Consider the following 24,253-nt stretch of genomic DNA (forward strand, 5'->3'; position numbering starts at 1 on the left):
GTGTCACTGAAATGTTCCGGGTTGCTGGATGATTTTAAAGAACAATAACAAATTCATAACTTGTACTCTTCTCCAAGTATGATTAGAATGATCAAGTCAAGGAGGATGAGGTTGGCAGGGCATGTAGCACAAATTGGGGAGAAGAGGAAGCATAGTGGATATTGGTGGGAAAACCAGAAGGAAAGAGATCACTGGGGAAGACCAAGGCGTATGTGGGTGGACAATATTAAAACGGATCGTAGAGAGATAAGATGGGATGGTATGGATTGAATTGATCTGGCTCAGGATAGGATTACATAAAATGCTGGGAAGTTCTTGAGTAGCTGTAGATTTGGCGGCTCCTCAAGAAGGGATCAGGTCCATAAGTAAGTAAGTAATGAAGAACTACTGGCCTACTTTCCGTGATACGACATGGGTCGCATAGAGAACGATGTGAGCAATAATTCTGCTATTGTTTCTGTGTATTCGTTGCCGCGGTAAAGTTTCCACCGAACCGTTGCCTAGCAACGATAGGGGGATACACATATAGACACACAGAGTGATGGTAGGAAATTAATCAAGTACGGCGTTGAGATGGGCTCAAGTGCCGTGGTATGCATACTAAGCTTCATAAAGGTAACGTTCCCACCTCATGACTCAAGGTACGTGGGTTGAAGCCCGGCGGAGGTCGTGGAATTTTTAAGGGCGGACAAATTCAGGGAACAAGTCTTCCGGGAGGGACTTTAAGCCGTGGGTCCTGTGTCGTAGATTTACGGCACGTAAAAGATCCTCATGTCTCTAGGAGATCTCTGAGCTAAATTAGGCAACAATTTCCCGCCCAAGTAGTATCCAATGCCTCTGGTAGATGGGGGAAATATCAGGTACCGACGGCCGACCTCGTTGGCTGAAGGGGGCTGATAGCACACACCAGTACCGGTAGGGTATGGCGACAGTAGAAATTAAAGGGGGACGCACAATGGACCAATAACTGGTCTAAGTGCATGGGTAAACCCACCCCCTCTAATAATAATAATAATAATAATAATAATAATAATAATAATAAGCTTCATAAAGACTGGTTCAGCCATTCAAAAGAAGATGGAGGGATACACAGATACACAGACAGCATGGAGATAACATAAGCCTACTTTCATATTTTCAAACTAAGGAAAATGGGCTGAAAGTGGACGGGTTTACAGATTGGAATGAATTCCTATAAAGCTTTTAAAACATGTCTAAGTATATGTATAACAATTTTTATTCAGTTCAGTAGGTTTGTTACACACATACAAAGATTTCCATTTTGAATGTTAACAATTAGTATTTCGTTTATAATTTAATCGTGTTTTTATCGGAAACAATGCTGAATCGGCTTCCGCTTATTTTTAATTACGACTTGAACCCGTCCATCGATTAATGCGCGATGGGACGTTATTACACGAGAGACCACGGATTTTCAATTTTTGTTGCCATAACCCCAGGGACTGAAATGATTCTGTTTAATTTTTGTCCGCTATCTGTTGACGTTTGTTCCAAACACTGTAAGGTGCCAGATTTAAATATGATGAATCGGTAGCCTTCTGTAAATTTAAAAAATTCAACTGTAGCGTCATTCGACACTTCCAAAAAGCGGGAAATGTAAATGCAAAAATTATTACTTTAACGTTCAACATTGAAAATATTTTGCTGTGTATTCAATCGAACTGAACACAAGTATGTTCTGCACAGCAAAAAGCCCTCCACTGGTCCCTATCCTGAGCAGGATGTTATGAGATTTTTTTTCCTTGGCACTACAGCCCCAGTGGGCCTCGGCCTACCTCCATGAACTTCTCCGTTCACTTCGGTCTTTTTTAGATCTTAGACCTTCGGTAGGACTCCTTGGGCGGGTGAGCAGCTCGTCGAAAGGCCTCTACCTGTACACAAACACAGAAAAACGCACACACACACAAACTAAAAATCCATGCACTGAGTGGGATTCGAACCCACGATCCCGGTTTCCAAGCGAGCGAAGACAGTACATGCCTTAGACCGCTCGGCTACCGTGACCGGCAGTGCATAAGAATAATATATAAGAATTCAGTTCGTACCTCACAGGAAACAGATCCGAACCCACGATCCCGGTTTCCAAGCGAGCGAAGACAGTATATGCCTTAGACCGCTCGGCTACCGTGACCGGCGGGATAACTTTATTTACTTTATTTTTATTATTTAGAAGAGATTCAGTCCTTGAATTCGTTACTCTGGTTTTATTTAAGATGATCATGACGTAATGCACATAGGTCTATTATATGACTGCAGTCTAAGGAAATGTTGTTTAAGATTAAATTTCTTGTAGGGTAAATTTCTGAAAAGAAAACAAAATGGAAGACACTTCGATTCCGTCGAACAATTGCTATCCGTTTGCTTGTGTATCTGTTCTTTAGAATTAGATCCTCAGGTAATTGCTTGCAAGTCTTACGGCGAGTTAGAAGGGGAAAGGGGGCGTCTTCTCTACGGTTGTGTGGTAATGGGCGTCATTTGTCGCTCCAAGAGCAGCGTCAGGACTATTCGTCCAAACCTCCGGTTTGTCCGCTTGTTGACGTATACAGTCGTACTTGCTTCCCTTCTCAAACGTGAGTCCCTGATTTCCCAGAAGGCCTTCCTCCTCTTCGCCGTCTTCTTGGTCTCTCCTCCTCAGATCTTGAGTACAGACTGTTCATGCAGCCACTTCTGACCCCCTTCGTCGCGTAGAAATGAATGCCCAGCCTAAAATAACTGAACATTTATCATTTTCCGTAATATTTTTGGACACGAATATATTCATCATAGGCTAGCTTGGCATCAAGTTAGCACAATAAATTAATCTATAACGGGGGTTTAAAACTAACGTCGTTCTTAGACCCTTGCAAGTAAGTAGGCTGGTCTAGAAGTAAACACAATGTTGATATCTCGTCACAGAATACAGGACAAAACCATGACGTAGATCCCTTGAAAACGTGGCAAAATTCAGACATTTGAGAAGGTCAGTAAGAAATGAAAATCTTATTCATGAGAGAACCAAGAAGAGATTGAATTCGGGCAATGCTTGCCATTATTCAATTCAGAATATTTTGTCTTCTCGTTTGCTGTCTAAAACTTTAAACATTAGAGTATAAAAAGTATAATTTTGCCTCTGGTTTTCTATGGGTGTGAAACTTGGTCTCTGATATTAAGGGAAGAAGATAGACTGAGGCTGTCTGAGAACAGGGCATTAAGGAGAATATTTGGACCAAAGTAGAATGAGGTAAGAGAAAACAGCATAATGAGAATTTTAAAAAACTTGTATTTTTCGCCAAATGTAATTAGGATAATGAAGTCATGGAGCATGAGATGGAGGGGGGGAACGCCAGAAGGAAAGAGACTACTAGGTGGGAGGATATTATTAAAATGGATTTTATGGAGATAGGATGGGAGGGAATGGACTGAATTCATCTTGATCACGATAGGGACCAGTTGCGGGCTCTTGTGAACATGGTAACGAACCATCGGATTCCATAGAATATTGGGAATTTCTTCAGTAACCGAGGATTCAACTTGAGGGGTAGAGCAGCTTTTTCGTACCCTGTAATAGCAATGGAGTGAGTTGGTTTAATGGTAAAATTTCTAGCATTCCTCACAGAGTCGCGAAGCTGAGTCACTAACGCTGTCGTTTCCTTCCTAAAACCGTCGATATTCTACGAGTTGGAATTCTGTAGCACTGTATGACAACTGAACTACTTCAACTAAGCAAAGGACTTTAAAAAGATTTCTTCGTATTTCGTTTAAAACACTTTTGCATACAAGCAACATCCTTCCTCCCCAGCAAACCACTCCCGCCTCTCACACCTTGGGAACTTTTGGGCTAAAGACTGGTTCGCTGTATGAAGTGGGTAGGAGGATGAGGTGGGCAGGGCATATAGCACGAATGGGGGAGACGAGGAATGCGTATAGGATATTGGTGGGAAAGCCGGAAGGAAAGAGACCACAGGGACGATCAAGGCATAGGTGGGTGGACAATATTAAAATGGATCTTAGAGAGATAGGATGGGATGGTATGGATTGGATAGATCTGGCTCAGGATAGGGACCAGTGGAGGGCTCTTGTGAACATGGTAATGAAACTTCGGGTTCCATAAAATGCTGGGAAATTCTTGAGTAGCTGTAGAATTGGCGGATCCTCAAGAAGGGGTCAGCTCCATGAGTAAGTAAGTAAGTAGTTATCGCATTTGGCCGAATGTAATGCCTATCCATCTCTCTATGGCCCTACAGCCCTTTGTTGGACCTTGGTCGCTTTTGCAGTTTCTTAATCTTATACACAGTCGGTAGGAATCCTTGGACGGGGATCAGCTTGTCGCAAGGCCGCAACCTACACACAGGACAACACAAACACAGAATAAACGCACACAGACATCAATGCCTTGAATGGGATTCGAACCCACAATCACAGCGTTCGAGCGAGCGAAGATAGTTTATGCCTCAGACAGCGCGGCCCCTGTTAATCGGGGTAATGTCCTCCCCACCCAACATAATGACTAATTACAGTGGCGCCCTCGGCCCTGTTCCGCTCGAAATGCATTGACTGATGGTCACTTGTGCCAGGCCCGTATGTGCTTGTGTTTTACTAGAGAGATCTGCTGCGCTTACACATTGTTTCTGGTCGTTCTGGCGGCTTAAGCTTGCAACTGCATTCGGATTCACTGGGTATTTGTACTCTGCCTATCGTCTTGTATTCTAGAAACTAGAAAAAACAGAGTTTCGGAAACCGGACCCGAGTAGATGTCTTCCCTCCCCCCTCACCTAAGGACTAAAACTGATTCTGAGAGTTATACGCCCTTTAGAATCTACTTGCAACTGCATATATCTCCTTCTGATTCTCAAATGAAGATTAGACAAGAGTGCTACATTCTTCCTTCTGGGCAGAAATCAGGCGAAACTGTTATACTTCTTGAGAACCCATTTTTTTTTATTAATTTGCATAGTGGGGGAGTGGAGTCCAGTTGGGTCCACTCGACACGGCGGCCATTTCTGGCCTATTGTACCTGCCCCGGGTGATTATGATGATGGAGAATTTGGTGGAATGAAAATTGGCAGGGGAAACCGAAGTACTCGGAGAAAACCTGCCCCAGCGCCACTTTGTCCACCACAAATCTCACTTGACCAGACCCAGGATCGAACCCAGGCCGTAGCGGTGGGAAGCCAGTGACTAACGGTTTGAGCTATGGCGCGGACCTCCAGAACGCATTAATCACTCAGCTAAGGAACATATTCCCCAACTTTTACTGAGACTGAGAAGTCATTGCCACATTCACAAGCGCGCGCCGTCGTATTTAGTTAAGAGCGAATCAATATTATCGTTTCATTTATGTCCAGGTCTCTTTCTTCATGAATTTCTTATCCCCGCCATTCGTGTTACATGTCCAGCCTATCTCATTCTCTTTTCTATGATCGTCCAAATAATATGCCTGTATTCCTCCAGCTTCCCGCTACTCCCGTCTCTTAGATCCGAATACTTTTAGGATCGTACTCTCAAGCACCCTACTTCCTTTCCTTAGGGAGTGGGACCAGGTTTTAAACCCGCAAAAAAAAAACAGATAAAATTAAGCTTTTGATGTTTTAATCTTAGGTTTTCAGAGTAGAAGCGAGATGTGGAAATATTTTGAATTGAACGGCAGGAAGCTTTCCCTGAATATAGTTTTCTCGGGGACTTCTATAGCTCCTAGAATTCTGAAGGGGGCACTCGGAACGCAATTCTGTTAACTCAGTGTTTTAAAACTCCAACCAGGTAAAACGGTTCAATGCGAAATAAAGAATATGTGCTTTAACCAAAATTCATGAAAATCGGTCACTTCTGTCTTTACATTAATGTGGGCGACTGAAAAAGGAGACTTAACAGACATAAACTGGTAATATGGGTCGAAGAAAGAAAATATTTCCGAAAGAAATCTGTACTTATTCCCTAGCCAACTATAAATGGACACGTATGCATATATACTGCTTTAAAAATTACGCCCATTAATCGATCTTTATTTGTTCGAATGCCAGGTTCGTATCAGCGATCACGTGTTTCGCTTCTCCAGAGATGAGGATCAGGCTGTACTTCACATAATCCTGAACCAATTCCGCTAATAGTCGAGTCATGGCGCCGCGGGGAAGCAGGGGGGGGGGAGACGGGATGCTGAGAATCTGAGTGCTTTGGACCAGAAGCACATTAGCACGGCAGCAAGAAAAAGTAGAAGATAAAGGAAAGAAAGGAACACTGCGTCTTACATACGCACAGATACATAAGGGGGAAATGCCAATGGCAATTATTCATGCAGCATTTGTCATTCCTAATTATCATAAAGGTAGAAACAAAGGTAAATATTAAATTTGTGTCACGCCATGAAGAAATATGGACGGGGTGAAGGTATCTCTTCGTAGGCCTTTTCTACAACGTATGCAGTTTGACTCACAACATAGCTACTTCATTATATGAGGAAAGAACGGCACCATACAACGGTCTGTTATGCAAGAAGATTTTCTAATAAAGCTAAACTCATTTACTGACTGGCTCTTTACAAGGGGCACAACAGAGTGTTTCCCACCCTCTCACCAGAAGATGGAAAGAAATCCAAGTTCTAAAACACTGTTGTCCATTGTTATTTAGAATAGCTGACGACTGACAAAGTAAAAAAAAAACAGTAATCCCGAGTGTTATAAAACGTTGTGAGAACCCTTCAGAGTCTACATGTTATTAACGCGTCACTAATAGATTAACTCATAAAAAATACGCCCCATGACAAACATAAGCCCTATGCACACGTAAATAATAACTCAGAATAAATTATATCTTTCACGATACAATCATAATTAAATTCACCCTATAACTTTCAGCAGAGACTCTCAAATACCAAATTTCATCAAATTCCACAACAATCCATTCAGTATTTCGGAGATGTGTGTGAACGTAGAGATCCTCTTCTTTTGTGTATGACAAGAATGCATAAGAAGCAATATCGTGATAACACGTCTTATTAATGTCTGTTGGAAGAGAACGAAGAGAACTTGATACCGTCAGGCGGAAGGCAAACGTACAGTGAGGATGTCCAAGAGGTTCCTTCGCCGGTCGAGAGGGTCACAAGCTATTCGCGCCATCTCCTACCTCGTACGTTCGGACTCGCGGTAAAGTCGACAGGCAAATTGCCTTAGAACCTCAGCAAATTAGTTGTCTTATGTGCTATGATTTCAGTTTCAAGAGTTTTATGGTAGATAATGCTAACGTTTTTGAAAATGCAGTCTCCTGCGCAGGGCGTTCGAAGGGAATGTTCAAATTTAGTACCAATTCCGTACAATTTCTCTTCAGTGAGCACTAGACGTTTTGATCTGGCATTTTTGGTCCAATAACGACACTGTCTATTTTAATTTATTTACGATTGAGCGAATAGATATTTCATTTTGGAGTGTAACTTCCTGAAATTTAAACTGGAATCTTCTCCTTGCTTTTCTTACACAGCCATTTTTCATATCGATACCGTAAACGAATATTCTTTGCTTCGATGAGTAACCCACACTGACATTTCTATACAGGAATTGCTGTCGCACAGTTCAAATACAGTAGCATTAAAAATATGAGTCCCCAGATTTGAGTTGGTCATTACATTATACATAAACTCGCTTCACCGCAACTGTTCAACGATTTACTGGGGTGATCCTGAAATTACGTGTATAAATTATTGGGGGTTTCGACCACACCGCAAATCCGAATATGCGCAGTGCGAGATGACAAGAGTAACCTGTATTCCTCTCTCCTGACCGGCCGAATGATTTTCGGGAAGCTTTCAGACAATCCTCCAGTAGACGCATTTACTTGTTCTTGCTTACAAGATAATGAACATTCCGTTTCCATAAAATGACGGTAATATGTTGATTAGCTGAGTGACTAATATCTTTTCCATTATGGACTTTGTTGCATGTAGTTAATCACAGAAGTGACTATTTTTTTTAGGAAATTCAACTAAAATTTTATGTTTTCTGGAAACCAGATTTTTTTATGAAAATTTTTACTTTAAATTAACAAAACTTTTGTATTCTTGATTCCCTTACACAGTTATTTCTATTATGTTACAGATGTGAATGCAAAACAATACTCAATTAATGACACCTTAAACGTAGCCAGAGTAATGGTTAGGAAACATATTTCAGAAGGTGATCTTAACACAATATACAGTCCTGAGGCAGAAATGATGTAGTTAGTTAGTTATTGGAGAGGGTCGGTTTCCTCATGCACTGAGACCTGTATTGGTCCATTGTGCTTCCCTCTATGATTTCTACCAGTCTCTATATCCTACCGGTACTGGTGCTTACCATCAGTCCCGCCCAGCCAGCGAGACCGGCTCTACTAGCTGAGAGGTATCTATAATGCTTTCCCCATCTACCAGAGGTGGGAAACGTCCGTTAATTTGGCTCAGTGACCTCCTTTGGAGATATGAGGTTCTTTTACGTGCCGTAAAGCTACGACACGGGACCCACGGCTTACAAGTCCCTCCCAGAGGACTTGTTCCCTCAATTTTTCCACCCTTAAAAATTCGACGACCTCCGCCGGGTATTTGAACCAGCGCACTAGGAGTCATGAGGTGGGAACGTTACCTCTAGACTATGGAGGACGCTCCAAGAAATGATGTAACTAGAAGCAGCAGAAAGAAAGGGAAACCAGTATGAACTTCAAAATGTACCTGAAATTTGCCATTCATTAAAAACATGTGTCATTGCCATTAGCACATTTAATTTTGAATACAATATAAGAGTTTCATAAGAAGTTCACGGGAACAGCTCTAGAATATTTTATTTATGCACCCACACCATACAAACACCAAGCTAAATGATCAAATCTGTCTATCCCTTGAATATAGGTTAGCCTTACAAGTTCTAATCTGGACACAGACCATTCAATCTTACCTAATGCAGCTGTTCACCTTATTACATTCATCCATTTGTAAGGGTGTTCCTCGCATACAAAATTACAGTGGGCCATTATGTCTGATTTGGACAACCAACATTTGGGTTAGGCTAGTGTTTTGTGCATGTAGATTAGGGGTTTATATTTAATTTCAGTTTCTGTGGTAGCAGTCCTATTTATTTTCTACTCTTAGCCTACTTTCCTTATTTTCAAAAAATAGAAATAGTCTCATAACATCACCTTGCTGTCTCTGTGTGTATATCATGGCACCTCAGCCCACTGTAAAAAACCCTCACATCAGTAATACTAACATTACTTACTTAGTTACTTACTCATGGAGCTGAGCCCTTCTTGACGAGTCGCCAATTCTGCAGCTACTCAAGAATTTCCCAGCATTTCATGGAACCTGAAGGTTCATTACCATGTTCACAAGAGCCCTCCACTGGTCCCTATCCTGAGACAGATCAATCCAATCCATACCATCCTATCTCCCTAAGATCCATTTTAATATTATCCACCTACCTACGCCTTGCTCTTCCCAGTGGTGTCTTTCCTTCTGGTTTTCCCACAAATATCCTATACACAGTCGTCTCCCCCATTTGTGCTACATGCCCTGCCCACCTCATCCTCCTTCACTTGATCATTCTAATTACACTTGGAGAAGAGTACAAGTTATGAAGCTCCTCATTATGCAGTTTCCTCCAGCCTCCTGTCACTTTATCTCTCAATACCAACATTACAGCCTCTCAAATTGCTGAGGTGCCTTACAGAGGGAGCAATGTGATGTGATGCCTGAAAGCTGGAATAATGGAGCCAGAAAGATGTCCATTGCTATGCAAAGGCTTAGTAAACATGTTCCTGCAGCAACAAGTACACACACACACAACACTGGAAGAACTGTTGGACATGGTGTTTTCTATGTGGTCCATGCCAAGGCCAGTCCTCAGTTTTTAGTGACAGAAAAGTAGGCGATTTTGTTTATTTATGGTTTACTAAATGACACTGCCAGTAGATCAGAACCATGGTATGAAAGTGGGTAATGAATTGGAAACTATGTGGTTGAAGCGGTCAGGACCTTTTTATGGCACTACCATGGCAATTACCTAGAAGGTCTGAGGAGAACCATGAAATATCCCAGTTAGAATAGTCAGCGTCAAGTCCAGATTTGAACCAGTATCACCTAAATACATGTAAAAAGCTCTTCTGCTTGAAGCAACTTGCTTCATCAGTTCGAGATTAGTCTAGCAGTTATGTGTATGTTAAGCCCATGAATCAAGTTTCACATCAGGCAGAAAAGCAACTACAGGTATTGTGTATCCAGAATGTTGTTATTTTACATTTTACACAAAAATTACATTATTCAAACTGAAATATCCAACAGCAAACAGTTACATAGCACTACTGAGGCTCCTATTTCAAAAGACCACCATGCTGGCACTGTTCATGGATGAAAATTCCCAGTGACAGTCAATTCTCCTGATGTTAGTATGCCTTTCATTTGATTTATATCTTATGGACCTGCAAGAAAATCAAATTTTTATAATTTCCTTTGTGACAGACACAAAATGACAAATATTAAAAAGCCACAATATGATCATGTTGTACTTCATTTTACTGTGATTGAACCTTATGTATATTGCAACAAAGTGAAGAATAGGCCAAACTGAAAGGAACTAATTCATTCATCAGTAATCTGTCAAATGACAGGTCCACAGTCTCTTCTAAAAGTTCCTCCACTTAATGCGATCTAAAGCTTTCTCCTTCAAATAAAAATATCCTCTTCTGTCCCCAAGGTCATCCAGCATCTTCTTACGTCTTCTTCCTCGTCTTCTGGATCTCGCATACATGGTATCTCTGTTTTTGGAAAGAGACTATCCAGGAAAAGTGATAATGTGGTAGTTTTTCCATTTGCTTTCCACATCGCAGTACAACAGCCGTTCAAACCACTCTGGTCACGCCTGTTGCTATATGAACTTGACCCATCTCGAGCATCATTTGCTGTGTGCTTCAAGTCGCTGCTGATACTCACCACGATAAGGTGGAGACACCGAGGGGGAGGAACCGATATCCTAGGAAAAAAGAAAGACTTTTATGCTATATATTATAATATGTAGTCACTGGTTGGTTCTTTTGATTCAGTGCAGGCAGTCCTTTATATACATGACCATAGTGAAATGACATTTCTGAAATCATCAGTGACAAAATATTTTGGCAGTAAGACTACACCTATAATTCAAACCACAAAAAAATGTAATGTTACTTACTGCTTGCTTTCCATGAATGGCCGAAGAAAAGCCATTTGTTTCTCAAACTTCCATGGAAGTATACATTCTGCTTCCTGTCCACTCTGCTTCGCTTGGAAACTTCTAACTGCACTTAGGATACACTCTTTTGGTTTTAGCCATACATCTTTAAATTTACCTGGGGTAAAAAAGGAAAAAAAAAAGTAAAGGTATCCTTGTAACAAGCCGTGGAGGGCCATTTGTGAGATGTTGAGGTTCTCAGCCCTACGTGCTGGCCGTCCTTTAGCCTCAAGAATGTTCCTGGTACTCATTTCTGTTAGAGGCTGAGTCGACTCCTGGGCCATAGTGCGTCTGGAAGGATTAGGTGAATTGCAAAAAATCCAACGACCTCATTGGGACTTGAACCCGCGACCTTCCGGCTTGTAGCACAGTGCCTCAACCAACTAGGCTACTGTGTGCCCCAATTGCTCCACAATCACCCTCACCTATCATCTGGGGCTGGTACATTAGGCCAGAAGTGGCCGTAGTACATGGGACTTAGTCCCACTCCACTAGAAATAAAAAAAAAACTGGAAGGGAAAAAGTGGGAAGGGATCAAGAATGGGTTCTGTACTATCCAGCTTGCAAGTTGACCATCACAGTGATCACTAATCTTAGCTGTGTGCCATGCCTTGGATTTGTTTGATGTTTCTAGGTACTTTAAAACCTGGCAAGATTCAAACTCATATACTGGTGGCGGAAAACTGTATGTACTGTTATTGTAAGCAACTAAAGACACACGGTAAAAGAATACTGTCTTTTACCATAAGAAAATACTGAACTACTCAAACAAGTGGCTCACTTAGAGTGATTTATTTCACATGAATCAAACCAACAGTGTAATGAAATGAATAAACTACTTCACATACATTTCAGACTGTACAAAAGTTGCCCCATATATGTGTGAAGTAACTCGTCATGCATAATTTCATTCTTTCTATACACTGCTCCAGTTTACCTTTATAATGAATCTTCAGTACATGATTTAAATCAGTGCAACAGGACGCTAAAATATAACATTGAATCTTCGGTATATTATTTCATGTGGGACCCAATGGCATGATACACATCAGTGTCCTGGTTGTAACTTAGCCCACTCTAAATGTTCATCAGCACAATTATATAGCTCTTATAATCTCTAACTTCACAGCAACAGTCTGAAAAATATGTAGATAAAATACTTCTGCATTTCAAATGCATCAAAATGTTTACAGTCCCTCCCATTTTACCAGTAATTGGACACTTCCATATAGAATTTCTTCAGCACCAACAGCTATCCAAATCATTAACAACGGTGCCCACACCACTGGTTACAAGAGATCTGATCCTAGGATGGTGATGATCTTCATCTGAACCATTTCCATTAGTTTGTAACACTGGCAGAGGCATCATAGGACGATGATTCTTAAGTTTGTGGGCCAATGTCAGAAATATGGCTTCTACATTGTCACATTCTGTTTCATCCCGTGCTGATGTTTCAAACAGCTGGACCAGAATGAAAATAAGAATTTTAATTAACTGTAATTTCTATTCATAATAAAATATCACAGATATGAATATGATGGTGTATGAACTTGATATACATCAATACATGCAGCTCATTGTAAAGTAACACTTGGGCGAAATCATGAAATAATCACCTATATTTGCAGGTTTTTGAAATGCATTCATTCATTCATTCATTCATTTATTTACAGTTCTACAAAATCCATGGAGGCATCTGCCTCAGATATAGAACAAGTCAGCAATACAATATAACACATGAATATACATACATAATCAGATAGTCATCATCGTTAAAATTTTATATACTCAATACAACAAGACTACTGTACAACAATACATTCCACATATCAAAAAACATATAAAATTACATACATGATCAAGAGACCACCAAGACCCTTAATATAGTCATATAAAATCTAATTTCTTAATATATAATACACCTATATCACAACAGTAGGCATTCTGTATATTCCAGCTGAAGTGCAGAATTATGAACTGAAAGTGACAACAGAGGTTAGCTCTTCAATACTGTGATATTTGGGCTGTTTCTCTAACAACAGAGGAATGTCAGTAAACGTTCTCATGGCAACAATAGAAGAAGTGCTGTTTGTATGCAACGACTGGTAAACACCTTCTCCTTAAGAACGTGACAACAGTAGGGAAGGTGTTTACCTGTCCCAGTGTGGCCCGATGCCAGAGTAATTGTGCCGGCAGTAGGCTTCTGCTCTAGGATTAGAGCAAATTGGACTAAATGGAACTAGTAGTTGAGAGTCAGTGTTCGCAGTTGAAGAAGAATTAGAACCTGCAACCTTCTGGCTTGTAGCATAGTGCCTCAACCATGCTACCGTGTGCCACAAGCACAGGTACCCCTTCAATAATGAAGGCAATTCATTCAATGAAAATTGTTCATAATATGAAAATTTGTAAACAGAAAATGAAATTTCCATTACTATATGCATAAGAGTTGCTGACGTTATAAATTATTTGCTGTAGCAAAAATTTATACATCAAGTGTTTGTAAAATGGGGAATACCTGCACTCATACATGATACTAATCAGCAGAGGGGCTACTTAAGTCCCAGAGATTTATGGTTATTTCAATGTGCCATCTGTGTGTGGCAAAATATTATCAAGCATACATTTGCATATCAAGAACCAACATGAAAATCATAGTTCATTATTCCTTCTAAATCCCCCCCCCCAAAGGGAATGTCTGTAATACATGCAAGGGCTGAGGAATAACTCACGGGCATGTTATGGAAGTCAGCAAACCTCTGAGCTGCATTTGTTCTTACAGCTTGCATTTCCTTGCAGTCACATTTATTGCCCACCAAGATTCGAGGGACATCTGTCAAGTTGTGATGGTTACATTCTTCAATCCACTGTGGTAACGACTGTAACATAACATTGTACTCATATGCTTACTGCAAACAGGTGTCATCCATGTGTGTTGCATTCAAATGGTTCAGTATATCCAGGGCTAGCATAATTGTACAAGGAGACAACAAATCCCCCCTCCCTAATTAGAAAAAGCTTAGCTTTCACAAAACTCAGCCACTATCAATGACACAGAATTCTCAGACACTGCGTCAAAAACCACTATTGACATCCTAATTCTTAAAACAAGAGATCAAGAAACAGAAATAAAAATATAGCATCATCTGGTCACAGAAATCATACTGTTGTTGCCACCTTGACATTACGCAATTAGACAATAATTGTAGCCGAAAGTCATGCTTATATTATGTTGCTGCGTATCATGATTTGATTATTACCAATCAGTTCTCGTGGTATAAACAAATGAACAGCAGAAATTATTTTCATTAATGCATATAAGAGGGAGGCAGGGAAGTTTGTAAAATATGACTTCCGAGGGCAGTCACTTGGTTTGCCCGTACTGTTGCATTAGCCCTGTTCATATCAAGCATAATACATTATTGTTGTCTTTCCAAGATTATGTATTATCTAGATTTGTTATATGACTGCTTTTTATTTTATTATTGTATTTTTCATTTTATAATTCTTTAATATTTTAATTGTTGAGACTAGATTGCATTTTGCAATGTCATTTTGCTGACGAATTCAATATCTGGTCCAGTTTCCGGACAATGGATCTGTGAAATTATGTATCTATGTATGTATGTATCCTACTGTCTTAGATCACAGATAACTGACATTCTGGAACTTGGGGGTGGGGGCGGTGGTGGTGGTGTGGTATCAATTTCAATTGATACCAGTGTAACGTGTTTTGAGTTCGAATCTCGTTGGTCACGTGTGTAAGTTCGTATCCCACTTCTGACACCAAATTGTCACGTGTTTTGGGTGTATAACGCGACAAATAACTTCACGCTGTATTTGATATAGCGAATTTTATTTCACATTCGCACTTACAATCACCCAAATTACAATCTGACAATTACTGCCATCGGCAGTATCACAAATATTACACTGCAAATGCCAGAATACAACTGACTGGTTGCTGGCTAACTCGGAACTCTCTCGGAACTAACTCGTAGGTAGCTGCCTTGAGAACTCTCTCGGAACTGAACTCGGCAATGGCCACATTACCACTAACTCAGGCTTACTGCTCAGCCGGCTTATATTCCATTCGCTGTTACCTGTTGCCCACNTTTCAGAACAATGAACAAGAAAGATCATGTAGAGTGAAGTGCTCAGTAGAGGTTTATGTTTACAGACCAGCTGCATGTTAATATCAATCACAGTTCAGGTAATAAATTGAAGTTATTAATTATTCACAAAAATTGTGACATTCATAAAAAAAATATAAATGTGCCATATGACACTGGCGATGAAACTCATACAGCATTCAACTGAGGTGTAAATATCACTAGGTGAGTGAATGAGTATTATGATTTCTTTGCATTTACAGTATTGTGCCATACAACAAAAACTGTCATTTTACAAAACAGATTTAATCAAATTCATTCATTATTATTTTATGTTTTACATAGTGTCAGATGACCCCCTACATATCTTCTCAGTGAATATGAAGCTTTAGCTCACATCTCATTCAGTAATATCTGTCCTGCTGGAAGTTCTGACATTATTGAACAAGAAACATGTGAATACACTGGGGTGCATGACTCAGAAAGTACAGTGTGTTCNGAATTTACCCAATTACAAAGCATTGCTCCTAGTGTATTACAAAATTATATACTCACCTGAAAAGAAGACATTTTAGTAACATCATATACTAAAACAACAGCATGAACATTTCGATAATAATGCTGAACCATGGACTTTCTAAACCTTTCCTGGCCTGCTGTGTCCCAAAACTGCAACTGAACAAAGAAAAGGATGTTGGCATGTAAGCTTAAGTACAAAGCACAATAGATCATTGAAGATCCCAGTGCTAGGGTCAGTTTTATGGCCTACCCCTCATACTCGTACTCAAGCTTGAGTATGAAAACAAAACTATATTGATTAAATGTTAATCTGGTCTCCGAGTCGCAATTAACCATGAAATGCACGCCCTACCAAACCCTCTCTTGACCAATCCCCATCACAGAAACTGTAAACTTACATCCAGTGTTGGAATCAGTGAATATTAGTCATGACTACTTAAAGTTATATGATGAGAGTGTGGTATAAGCTCAGGAACTGAGCCAATGGCATATTCAGCAATTTAAAAACTATACACTGCTATCTACTCACTTTTATATCTTCTCCACTCACATTAACAGTCCTTTCTCGAAAATCCACTCCAATAGTTGCTTCAGGTTTGTCAAGAAACTTCCCTTCACAGAATCTGTAGGTTAGGCAGGTTTTTCCTACACCTGAATCCCCTACAACTATAATCTTGAACGCTCTTTTCTGTTGATCAGTCCTGATTTTACAAAGTTCGGTTCTGTAGATCTTTTGCTGCACACCACTTTTACTTCTACTAAGTTCAGCCATTATATTTTAAACGTTTGGAATTATACTTCGTTATACGCATGAGAAATATTGGGACAGTGGGTATTATGGGTATACTCGATCAAGATATCAAGATGGCCGGTGTGGGTCAGTGTGAGGTATCCAAGAATGCAAAAGTTAAGTGCTTACATTGTAAAGTTACAAAAGACACAAGAATTTGTGGTGAATATTACCATAACGAAAGGATTAATGTGGAAAAAAAAAGGAATTACTTAATCTAAAATATTTCTCAGTTCTTACAAAAATTAGATAATGCTTTAAGAATGATATTTANTGTGATTTTAGTAAAAATGACTAGTATTATTGAGGATTCTATGAGAAATGAAGAGGATAATTCGGGCTTGACGGAATTTAAGAATGGATCTGAAGCAGACACGGAACAGTACGATCATTGCGTGATTCCAGTCAGCAATGGTCGACATAGACTATTGAAAAACCAAGAAGGTTATGAAAATGTATCTCTTGATCTAGATCATCAACGAACATAATGGTAAAGTGGCAATAGGTAAGAAGAATATTAGGAGAAATGGTGGTAGAGCCATAATCATGGGTGATAGCCATGGGAGAGGTATGGCATATGAATTGCAACATAAGCTTGGTAAACACTTTGAAGTTCTAGGCATAGTAAAACCTTGGTCACATACTAAAGAGATAACTAATACGTTGAACTCAACTGTAAGCCCATTTACAAGTAAAAGATGTGTGTATTGTGTGGGGAGGGACTCGCGATGTAGCGGAAAATCTAAATTTGCATTTAAATGGGAAAAGTAAAGAGGTTATGGTGCAAAAACTTCGTAAATGTGATTAAGGATATTTTAAATGTGAAAAAATCAGCTACAATTGGAATTAAATGGAAGGATGAAGAATTGACTGGTTACATTCATTCAGACGGTTGTGAAACAGCGTAGGTGAAGAATGTTATGTGTTGCGTTGTAATGGTTATCAATATGGGCATTAAATTGTATAATAGACTAGCTTTCGTATTAAGAAAATCAGATGGATGTAAAGACTTAAACATGGGCTAAAAGTATTTTTACTAGATCATCCATTCTATATATTGTATGAGTTCCTCTTAGAGGGACAGTCGTAAGTATAGCAAAGCCTCTATTCAGGAATTGAAATAGATAACAAATGGTTGCTTGTAGTATCTTAATGAGATCGGTGATGGATATGGTTGTATGTAGGACTCCTGATTTACTGTAATACTTTTAAAATTTTCTTCATACACTTATAAGGTTAACTTGCATTTTTATTTACATATTTTATTTAATTTGATTATTTATCTGGTTTGATATTTTAATTATAGGTAACGGATGTCAAGAGTGATTATTTATTGTTGACATATTCTAATCCTTAGGCACTGGGGCAAAAGGGTTTCAAGAATGATGTATTTAATGATGTGACTTGTTCAAGTGTTACTATTGTAGCAATTATGAATTGCCAAATAAAATGAAAGAATGAATTTAACATCATGGACACAATCGAAATCCATTTACTGTAGTTTGCACATTTCGTATCAGGGGTTGGAAACTGGCATAGGAGAAGGGGAAACATGCAGAACTATTGCCTCTATATGCAGAGTCAGAACTTGTACACAGCTATCGACCAATCAGAGAGCCTTAACAAACCAATTTTAATTCCCGCAAATATATGCAGTACTGGTGGGTGATTATATGCAAATTGGTAAGTATGAATTTTGATTTGCTGTGGTTGCGAGACAGGAGTAGACATTTATGCACAAAGTTACATCTCCATGTTAAACATATTATTTGTGTATATCAATGTTACGCTTATGACAATGAATGACATTAGAAATATATAGAATTCTTTCAAGCCAAAAATTTTTGAGATTATGATGAAATTTCATCCAAACAATATTTGTGATATATGACATGTTCTGCAACTTTTGGTTTAGCCCGAAGATTGTTTGTAGAATGTCCAAGGGTACCGTGAAAGTGTTATAATTTTTGTATGCTTCTTGCGGTATAAACATGAAAATGAAAACTTGCAGTGTTGCTGGGTGCTTGTCATGCAGTAGGCAAGAAGTAGTAAAATTTTTAAGTTTCACAAGGATCCAGCATGGTATGTATCTTTTAATTCACGGTGTAATGGATGTCTGCGTTCAATTTATTCAACATAACCCCCAAATTTAGCACATATATCATGTTTGTAATGTTTACTGATGAGTTATTTTGAAGTTTTGAGACAATTTATTCTACTTCTACAGGCCTGTGGTATGGACAGGAAAAGTTTGAATATCCTGCTAGAATGCTGCATAAGAAATATTTGTGCAGCAGACATTTCTTAGAAAGTGATTTCACTACAGCTGAAAGGGTACACCTGTAACAACTACATATATCAGGCTGGCTGTATCGTGAATTACTTATCCATTACAGTGTCTTTATGACGTGCTGATGAATGCTATACCAAATGTTTAAACTTGAACCTAGAGTGAAGAAAGTCGTCTTCTGGGTTTAGGCACCGTGTATTCTTCGTTTTGGCAAATGTTTCGGAGGAACGTATCGCCTCCATCTTCAGAGCAGGTGAATGGCTTGGAATGCAGAGAGCAGTAGTTACAGCTACTCCGAAACGTCTGCCAAAACGAAGAATACATGGCGCCTAAACCCAGAAGACGACTTTCTTCATAGTCATCACCGTGAAAACCTCAAAACTTACATTGAACCTAGAGTGTTTACATCTCAATACATGAATGTTTTCCTGCACATCAATGGAAATTAATAACAAAACCTACACGTGTATTTATTCGTGAAATTATGTGCATTAATAATGATTCCAAAGGACTGCATATTCAATCTTTATTTCACAAATTATCAGTTTTTCAACTGGTTTATTATATGTATACACTTTACCTGTAGAGCACAATAATATTGTGAACACTTGAAACATTTACTGATCTCAGTATTAAAGCAATAAGTATGCAAGAAAGTGTCAGTCATCACTAGGTGAGATTAAATTTCAGTTTCCTTCCAGGAACTGAGATTGTCACACTTAGGGCACGAACATCTCTCCTAGCACGTTGGCAAGTCACTGTACCAGTCAACACATCTCCTGCAAACATGAAAACCGGTACAAAATACAGTATAGTGCATTACTATACTACATAATGTTCAGAATATTCCATGGAGATATTTAATTATATTAAATGTTCCATATAGTTCACATTCTCTGGCAATCAACCATATGCTCTTAAAACTCACCTTGCTGGACAATAATGGGCTCCTCTAGGAGAAACACAGTTTGTTTCCAGTGTGTTGGTGTTGCATGTGGACCTGTAGAGAATGAAACTGGACGGGGAAGATCAAAAAACACATCAAAATAGCCTACAAATGCTGTAATTGACCCATCTGTTATAGCTTCGAGTTTCAGTTCAGATGAAAAATCAAGGCTACTTGTAGAACAAGTACTGAGATCCAGTTCCGTCAATACACAGGTTGAAGTAATAACTTTGTTTGCAGGCACCACTTCTATTGTTGCTTCTTGAACCACTTCATGCTTAAGGCAAGTCATACGATATCCATAAACATCGGTCCAGAATTCAACCAGTTCAGCATGGCGATCTACAAGAAAGGTAATCCAGTGTAAGATTTCAGGCTTTCACAGCGGTGACTATGAAGAAAGCAGTCTTCTGGGATTTGGTACCGTGTATATGTGGTGTTAACCGACGTTTCGGAGGAACGTATCGCCTGCAACTTCAGGGTAGAAGGAAAAATATAAGAAATCTGCAAGTGAAGAGACCGTGAGAACCGCTTTTACCGGTTTTCACGGTCTCTTCGCTTGCGGATTTCTTATATTTTTCCTTCTACCCTGAAGATGGAGGCGATAGGTTCCTCTGAAACGTCGGTTAACACCACATATACACAGTGCCAAATCCCAGAAGACTGCTTTCTTCAAGGTAATCCAGTGTCATCTTTTGTATTGAGATCTTTGAAATTCAACTATATGTTTATTGTTTGTCTGCTATGTCCTCAGTATTCTGGGTTTGAACAGCCTGTAAGATATTGATATGCCACACCTATCCTGCTTTGAAAAAATCTACACTCTTTATTATCTCTTATATAACTTGTGGAATCCATGAATAATGGAATCCCCTATTTAATATTCCTAAATTAAGATTTTCTTCAGTTTAGTGTTCAAATCCATCACTCCCCAAAGAAAATTTAAATGAGGATTTCACTAAACTGCATTTTACAACTGTAACATAAAATATAATCCTATAATTCTGACATATTTACAGCCCAGATTGTAAATACTGTGAAGACAAATAGCATTGAATATTTCAAGATGTCAAAGAAGTCATCACTATGGAGATTAAGAATCAACTTCAGAGATGAAATAATGGAATTTGTACAAAAAACAGAAGTTAAGCAGCGGACACAGGCCAAAAATGGAAAAGGCTTTACAGAAAGTGAACTCATTATGTGAATAACGTCAATGGATGATAACTTGAACACTAAGGATTCTTAAGATGGTGAATTATACTTAGTATTAGTGATAGTTTTCTGAGCTTGTCCATCATCCAATATTCTAAACCTGGACACAACGTTTTGGAAGCTGGATCTCCTCCCATCCTCAGGTGCAGGGTACCTACTTAGATGGCTCCATTAGGAGCAGCTAGTCCCAATCACTGGACATCCTTTCTAGCCCCCCCCCCCACCTCAGGTTGCGAGCCTATCTGGCACGTGAATCAGGTTCTGGTTTAGAATATTGGATGATGGACAAAGTTCAGAAAGCTAGTAATATTAAATTTAGGGTATACACATGTTCAAATTTTTGTTCATTTCATTTCAAGGCTAATAAATTCTGTTGTCAATGGGAGTAAATTTAATGTTGCACATAATGTACTGAACTACTGTGTTATTTAAGAAACAGATGAAACACAATACAGTATATAGGTAACTGCATCTTATTTATACCTGTGTCTGCCAGTCCAATCATGCTGATGGAACATCTGTTTGGAAGAAGCAGCCCTCCTTCAGTCAAATGATGGTCTCGTGCATATATAACACTGTCCAACATTCCCTCAAAGAGGAGGAAGTAGCCCATCCACTCTGACACAATGATATCTACACACTTTTGTGGAAGCTCTGTGTCTTCTATGCGACCTTTAAGTAACTGGATCTTGTCTGACAGTTTATTTTCCCTTTAAGAGAACAGAAGCTAATTCATGAACAGTTTATGCCAGTGTCTTTTATTTCACCATCCTGTTGAGGGAAGCACATAGACTGATGACACTGATAGCAACAACAATGTAATTAATGATAGGAATGTTCAGACTGAAGGGGCACTATGCTACAAGCCAGAAGGTCATGGGTTCAAGTCCCAAGGAGGTCATTGGATTTTTTTCAGTTGACCTAATCCTTCCAGCTGCACTATGGCCCTGGGGTCGACTCAGCCTCTAACAGAAGTGAGTACCAGGAATTAATTAAATAATTTTCCTGGGGAGTAAAGCACGGCCGGCGCATAAGGCTGATAACCTTACCGCCATCTTTGAGCCGACTGTCTAGATAATGTGAGACCCTCAATGTCTCACAACCCTATGGGCCTTCATGGCCTGTTACAGGGATAGCATTACTTTTTTTTTTTTTTTTTTACTTTATGTTCAGACTGAAAACGGATACAGTAACAGTAGCAATTCTAGTATTACTGGTATATGTGTTCTTAACACTAACTAGCTATAAAAGTCAAGAATATTTCAAAAGAACCTCTACAATAAACAGATAATAAGTATAGCCAGAGAGAGTGGCATAACAAAGCAGATCACAGCATGAGGCAGTCAGTGGAAAATAATAAATATACAATGAAAACCTCATTTAATATTCCACATTTTGTGAATTCCCATACTTAGTGAATGTTTCTTCTGGTTCCTGCTAAAGTCCAATATAAATTATGCATTATATTTGATAATTAGTGAATTTCAAACTAGTAAACAATCTGTTAATGAATATTCATCTTCTCTCTCTGCCAGGAAACTGCACAATCATAAATTCTGGTATGAAATATCACAGAAAGAACTGAAACAACATTACTTGTGGCATCACAGTTGTTTTACCTTCAACGTAGGTCCTTAAAGTATTCATTTCATATGTCAATAGTTATTTTAGAAAAAAAAATCTGATTTAGCTCAGTCAGTATAGTGACAAGCTATGGGCTGGATGGCCAGGGTCTGATTCTCTGTAGGGGCAAGAAATTTTTCTCTTCTCCAGGATGTCCAAATTGGATCTGAGGCCCACCCAACCTCGTATGCAATGGTTACCACAGGCTGTTTTCTGGGTAATAATGCAAATGGCATTGCCAGGAGATCTTAACAGGAAGTCTGAACATGCGCTGAATTGTTGTAAAGTTTGTTCCCAGACTCTTGACAAATGATTAAAAGCAGTGGCACGTAAACGTGTCTTCAGCTATGAGAGAAGGCTAATGAGGACCCAACTTTTATCTCCAGGATCATAATGATTTATGGTTATGATCCAGGGAAAAATGCAACAATCGTTGCAGTGGAAGAGCCCACAATCACAAAGAGCAAAAAAGGCATGGCAGGTCTGAAGTTCAACAAAGAGCATGCTCATTTTTTTTTTTTTGATGTGAAGGGGATTGCTCACCATGAATTTGTTCCTTCTAACGCTAGATATTCTGAGATGCTTGAGAGGAAATGTGCAACTTAAAAAACCAGAAATTTGGCACAATGACAACCGGCTCTTTGATCATGACAATGCACCTGCCCACATCTCCCTGGAAACCACAGAGTTTGTGACTAACAACAACATGGTTATCATTCCCCATACTCCCTACTCACCGGACTTAGTCCCCTGTGATTTCACTTTGTTTCCCAAATTGAAACTGAAATTGAAGGGACGATGTTTTGAAACAGCATGTCCAACATCCAAAGGGAATTGCAATACTCAACAGCATTAAGGAAAATTACTTCCATAGTGCTTCTAAAGCGTGGAAAAATGATGGGATTGCTGTATACGTTCCCAAGGAGACTATTTTGAAGGGGATGGCAGCCAAAATTAAGTTAAGTCAGCATTTCTTTCTTGATCTCTTTCTCTCTGAAACCATACCATCTAATATTCCTCTATTTAACCTTTAAACGACTAAAGACAACGTATGTCGTCGCAGATAGTAAAGGCAGCGGTACGAATGACGCCATGTGGTGTCGCAAAGTCCGCGCGTGCGGACGTTATTTGAAATACATTTTTAAGGTAGAAAATAATGTCCTACTTATATAATTTTTGGCCACCATCTGCATGGAGTGTCTGTCTTCCCACCTGCGTCATCTGCCGGAATGTTGCCTTCGTGTGGAATTCTGAAAAAAATCCGGAAATGCAGAGTCCGATTTCGCACTTCACGTACTTGGTCCTGACGGTCTTTCGTTTCCCAAGCGAAAAGCACACACGACACCTCAATTGCGAAGTAGAGGAAGTCGGCCAGTGATGTGGTTTGGCCTTCTATAATCGAGATATCTCCGATAAAAGGGCAGGGGTTCGACCCCTGGTCGCACAGTCCGCGCGTGCGGACGTTATTTGAAATACATTTTTAAGGTAGAAAATAATGTCCTACTTATATAATTTTTGGCCACCATCTGCATGGAGTGTCTGTCT

General features: G+C 39.4%; 2 protein-coding genes and 1 long non-coding RNA gene across 6 annotated transcripts in view; 1 reads left to right on the top strand and 2 right to left on the bottom strand.

Moving 5' to 3' along the window:
* Positions 1–10,882: 10,882 nt before the first annotated feature.
* On the bottom strand, positions 10,883–16,855 carry LOC111865736 (putative Ras-related protein Rab-33). Of its 3 annotated transcripts, XR_002843024.2 has the most exons (6): positions 16,374–16,855; positions 15,881–16,000; positions 13,946–14,092; positions 12,422–12,677; positions 11,175–11,331; positions 10,883–10,979 (listed from the first exon to the last, which is right to left on the bottom strand). XR_002843024.2 is itself a non-coding variant. In XM_033751947.1 (4 exons), the coding sequence occupies exons 1-4, from the start codon at positions 16,614–16,616 to the stop codon at positions 12,453–12,455; spliced, it is 714 nt and encodes a 237-aa protein (XP_033607838.1). In that variant the 5' UTR covers positions 16,617–16,855; the 3' UTR covers positions 11,975–12,452. The 3 variants fall into 3 exon arrangements, 2 of the variants coding, with proteins under 2 accessions (XP_033607838.1, XP_023709759.1); XM_033751947.1 differs by lacking the exons at positions 10,883–10,979; positions 11,175–11,331 and having other exon boundaries at positions 11,975–12,677; positions 16,395–16,855; XM_023853991.2 differs by lacking the exons at positions 10,883–10,979; positions 11,175–11,331 and having other exon boundaries at positions 11,975–12,677.
* A 53-nt stretch (positions 16,856–16,908) lies between these two features.
* Positions 16,909–21,477, top strand: LOC111865737. The gene is made up of 3 exons (XR_002843025.1): positions 16,909–17,139; positions 20,111–20,223; positions 20,890–21,477. It is a non-coding gene; the product is annotated as an uncharacterized LOC111865737 (long non-coding RNA).
* LOC111865735 (protein arginine N-methyltransferase 1) overlaps positions 19,434–24,253 on the bottom strand; it is a 14,811-nt gene continuing 9,991 nt past the window's right edge. For both annotated transcript variants that reach the window (XM_023853989.2, XM_023853990.2), the window contains exons 6-8: positions 21,569–21,795; positions 19,853–20,212; positions 19,434–19,703 (exon numbers count right to left, since the gene is read on the bottom strand). In XM_023853989.2, coding sequence (XP_023709757.1) covers positions 19,594–19,703; positions 19,853–20,212; positions 21,569–21,795 — 697 coding nt within the window. In that variant the 3' untranslated portion in view covers positions 19,434–19,593. The remainder of the gene's footprint in view (positions 19,704–19,852; positions 20,213–21,568; positions 21,796–24,253) is intronic.

Source organism: Cryptotermes secundus, unplaced genomic scaffold, assembly GCF_002891405.2.
Source record: "Cryptotermes secundus unplaced genomic scaffold, Csec_1.0 scaffold183, whole genome shotgun sequence".
In the NCBI taxonomy this organism is placed as follows: domain Eukaryota; kingdom Metazoa; phylum Arthropoda; class Insecta; order Blattodea; family Kalotermitidae; genus Cryptotermes; species Cryptotermes secundus.

Coding starts and splice junctions, on each gene's coding strand:
- LOC111865736 (XM_023853991.2), bottom strand. CDS start 16,616: ATGGCTGAACTTAGTAGAAGTAAAAGTGGTGTGCAGCAAAAGATCTAC. Junction 14,093..15,880: donor CTAAAATGTCTTCTTTTCAG/GTGAGTATATAA, acceptor GTTATGTTACAG/TCGTTACCACAGTGGATTGA. Junction 12,678..13,945: donor CTGACTTCCATAACATGCCC/GTGAGTTATTCC, acceptor ATTCTGGTCCAG/CTGTTTGAAACATCAGCACG.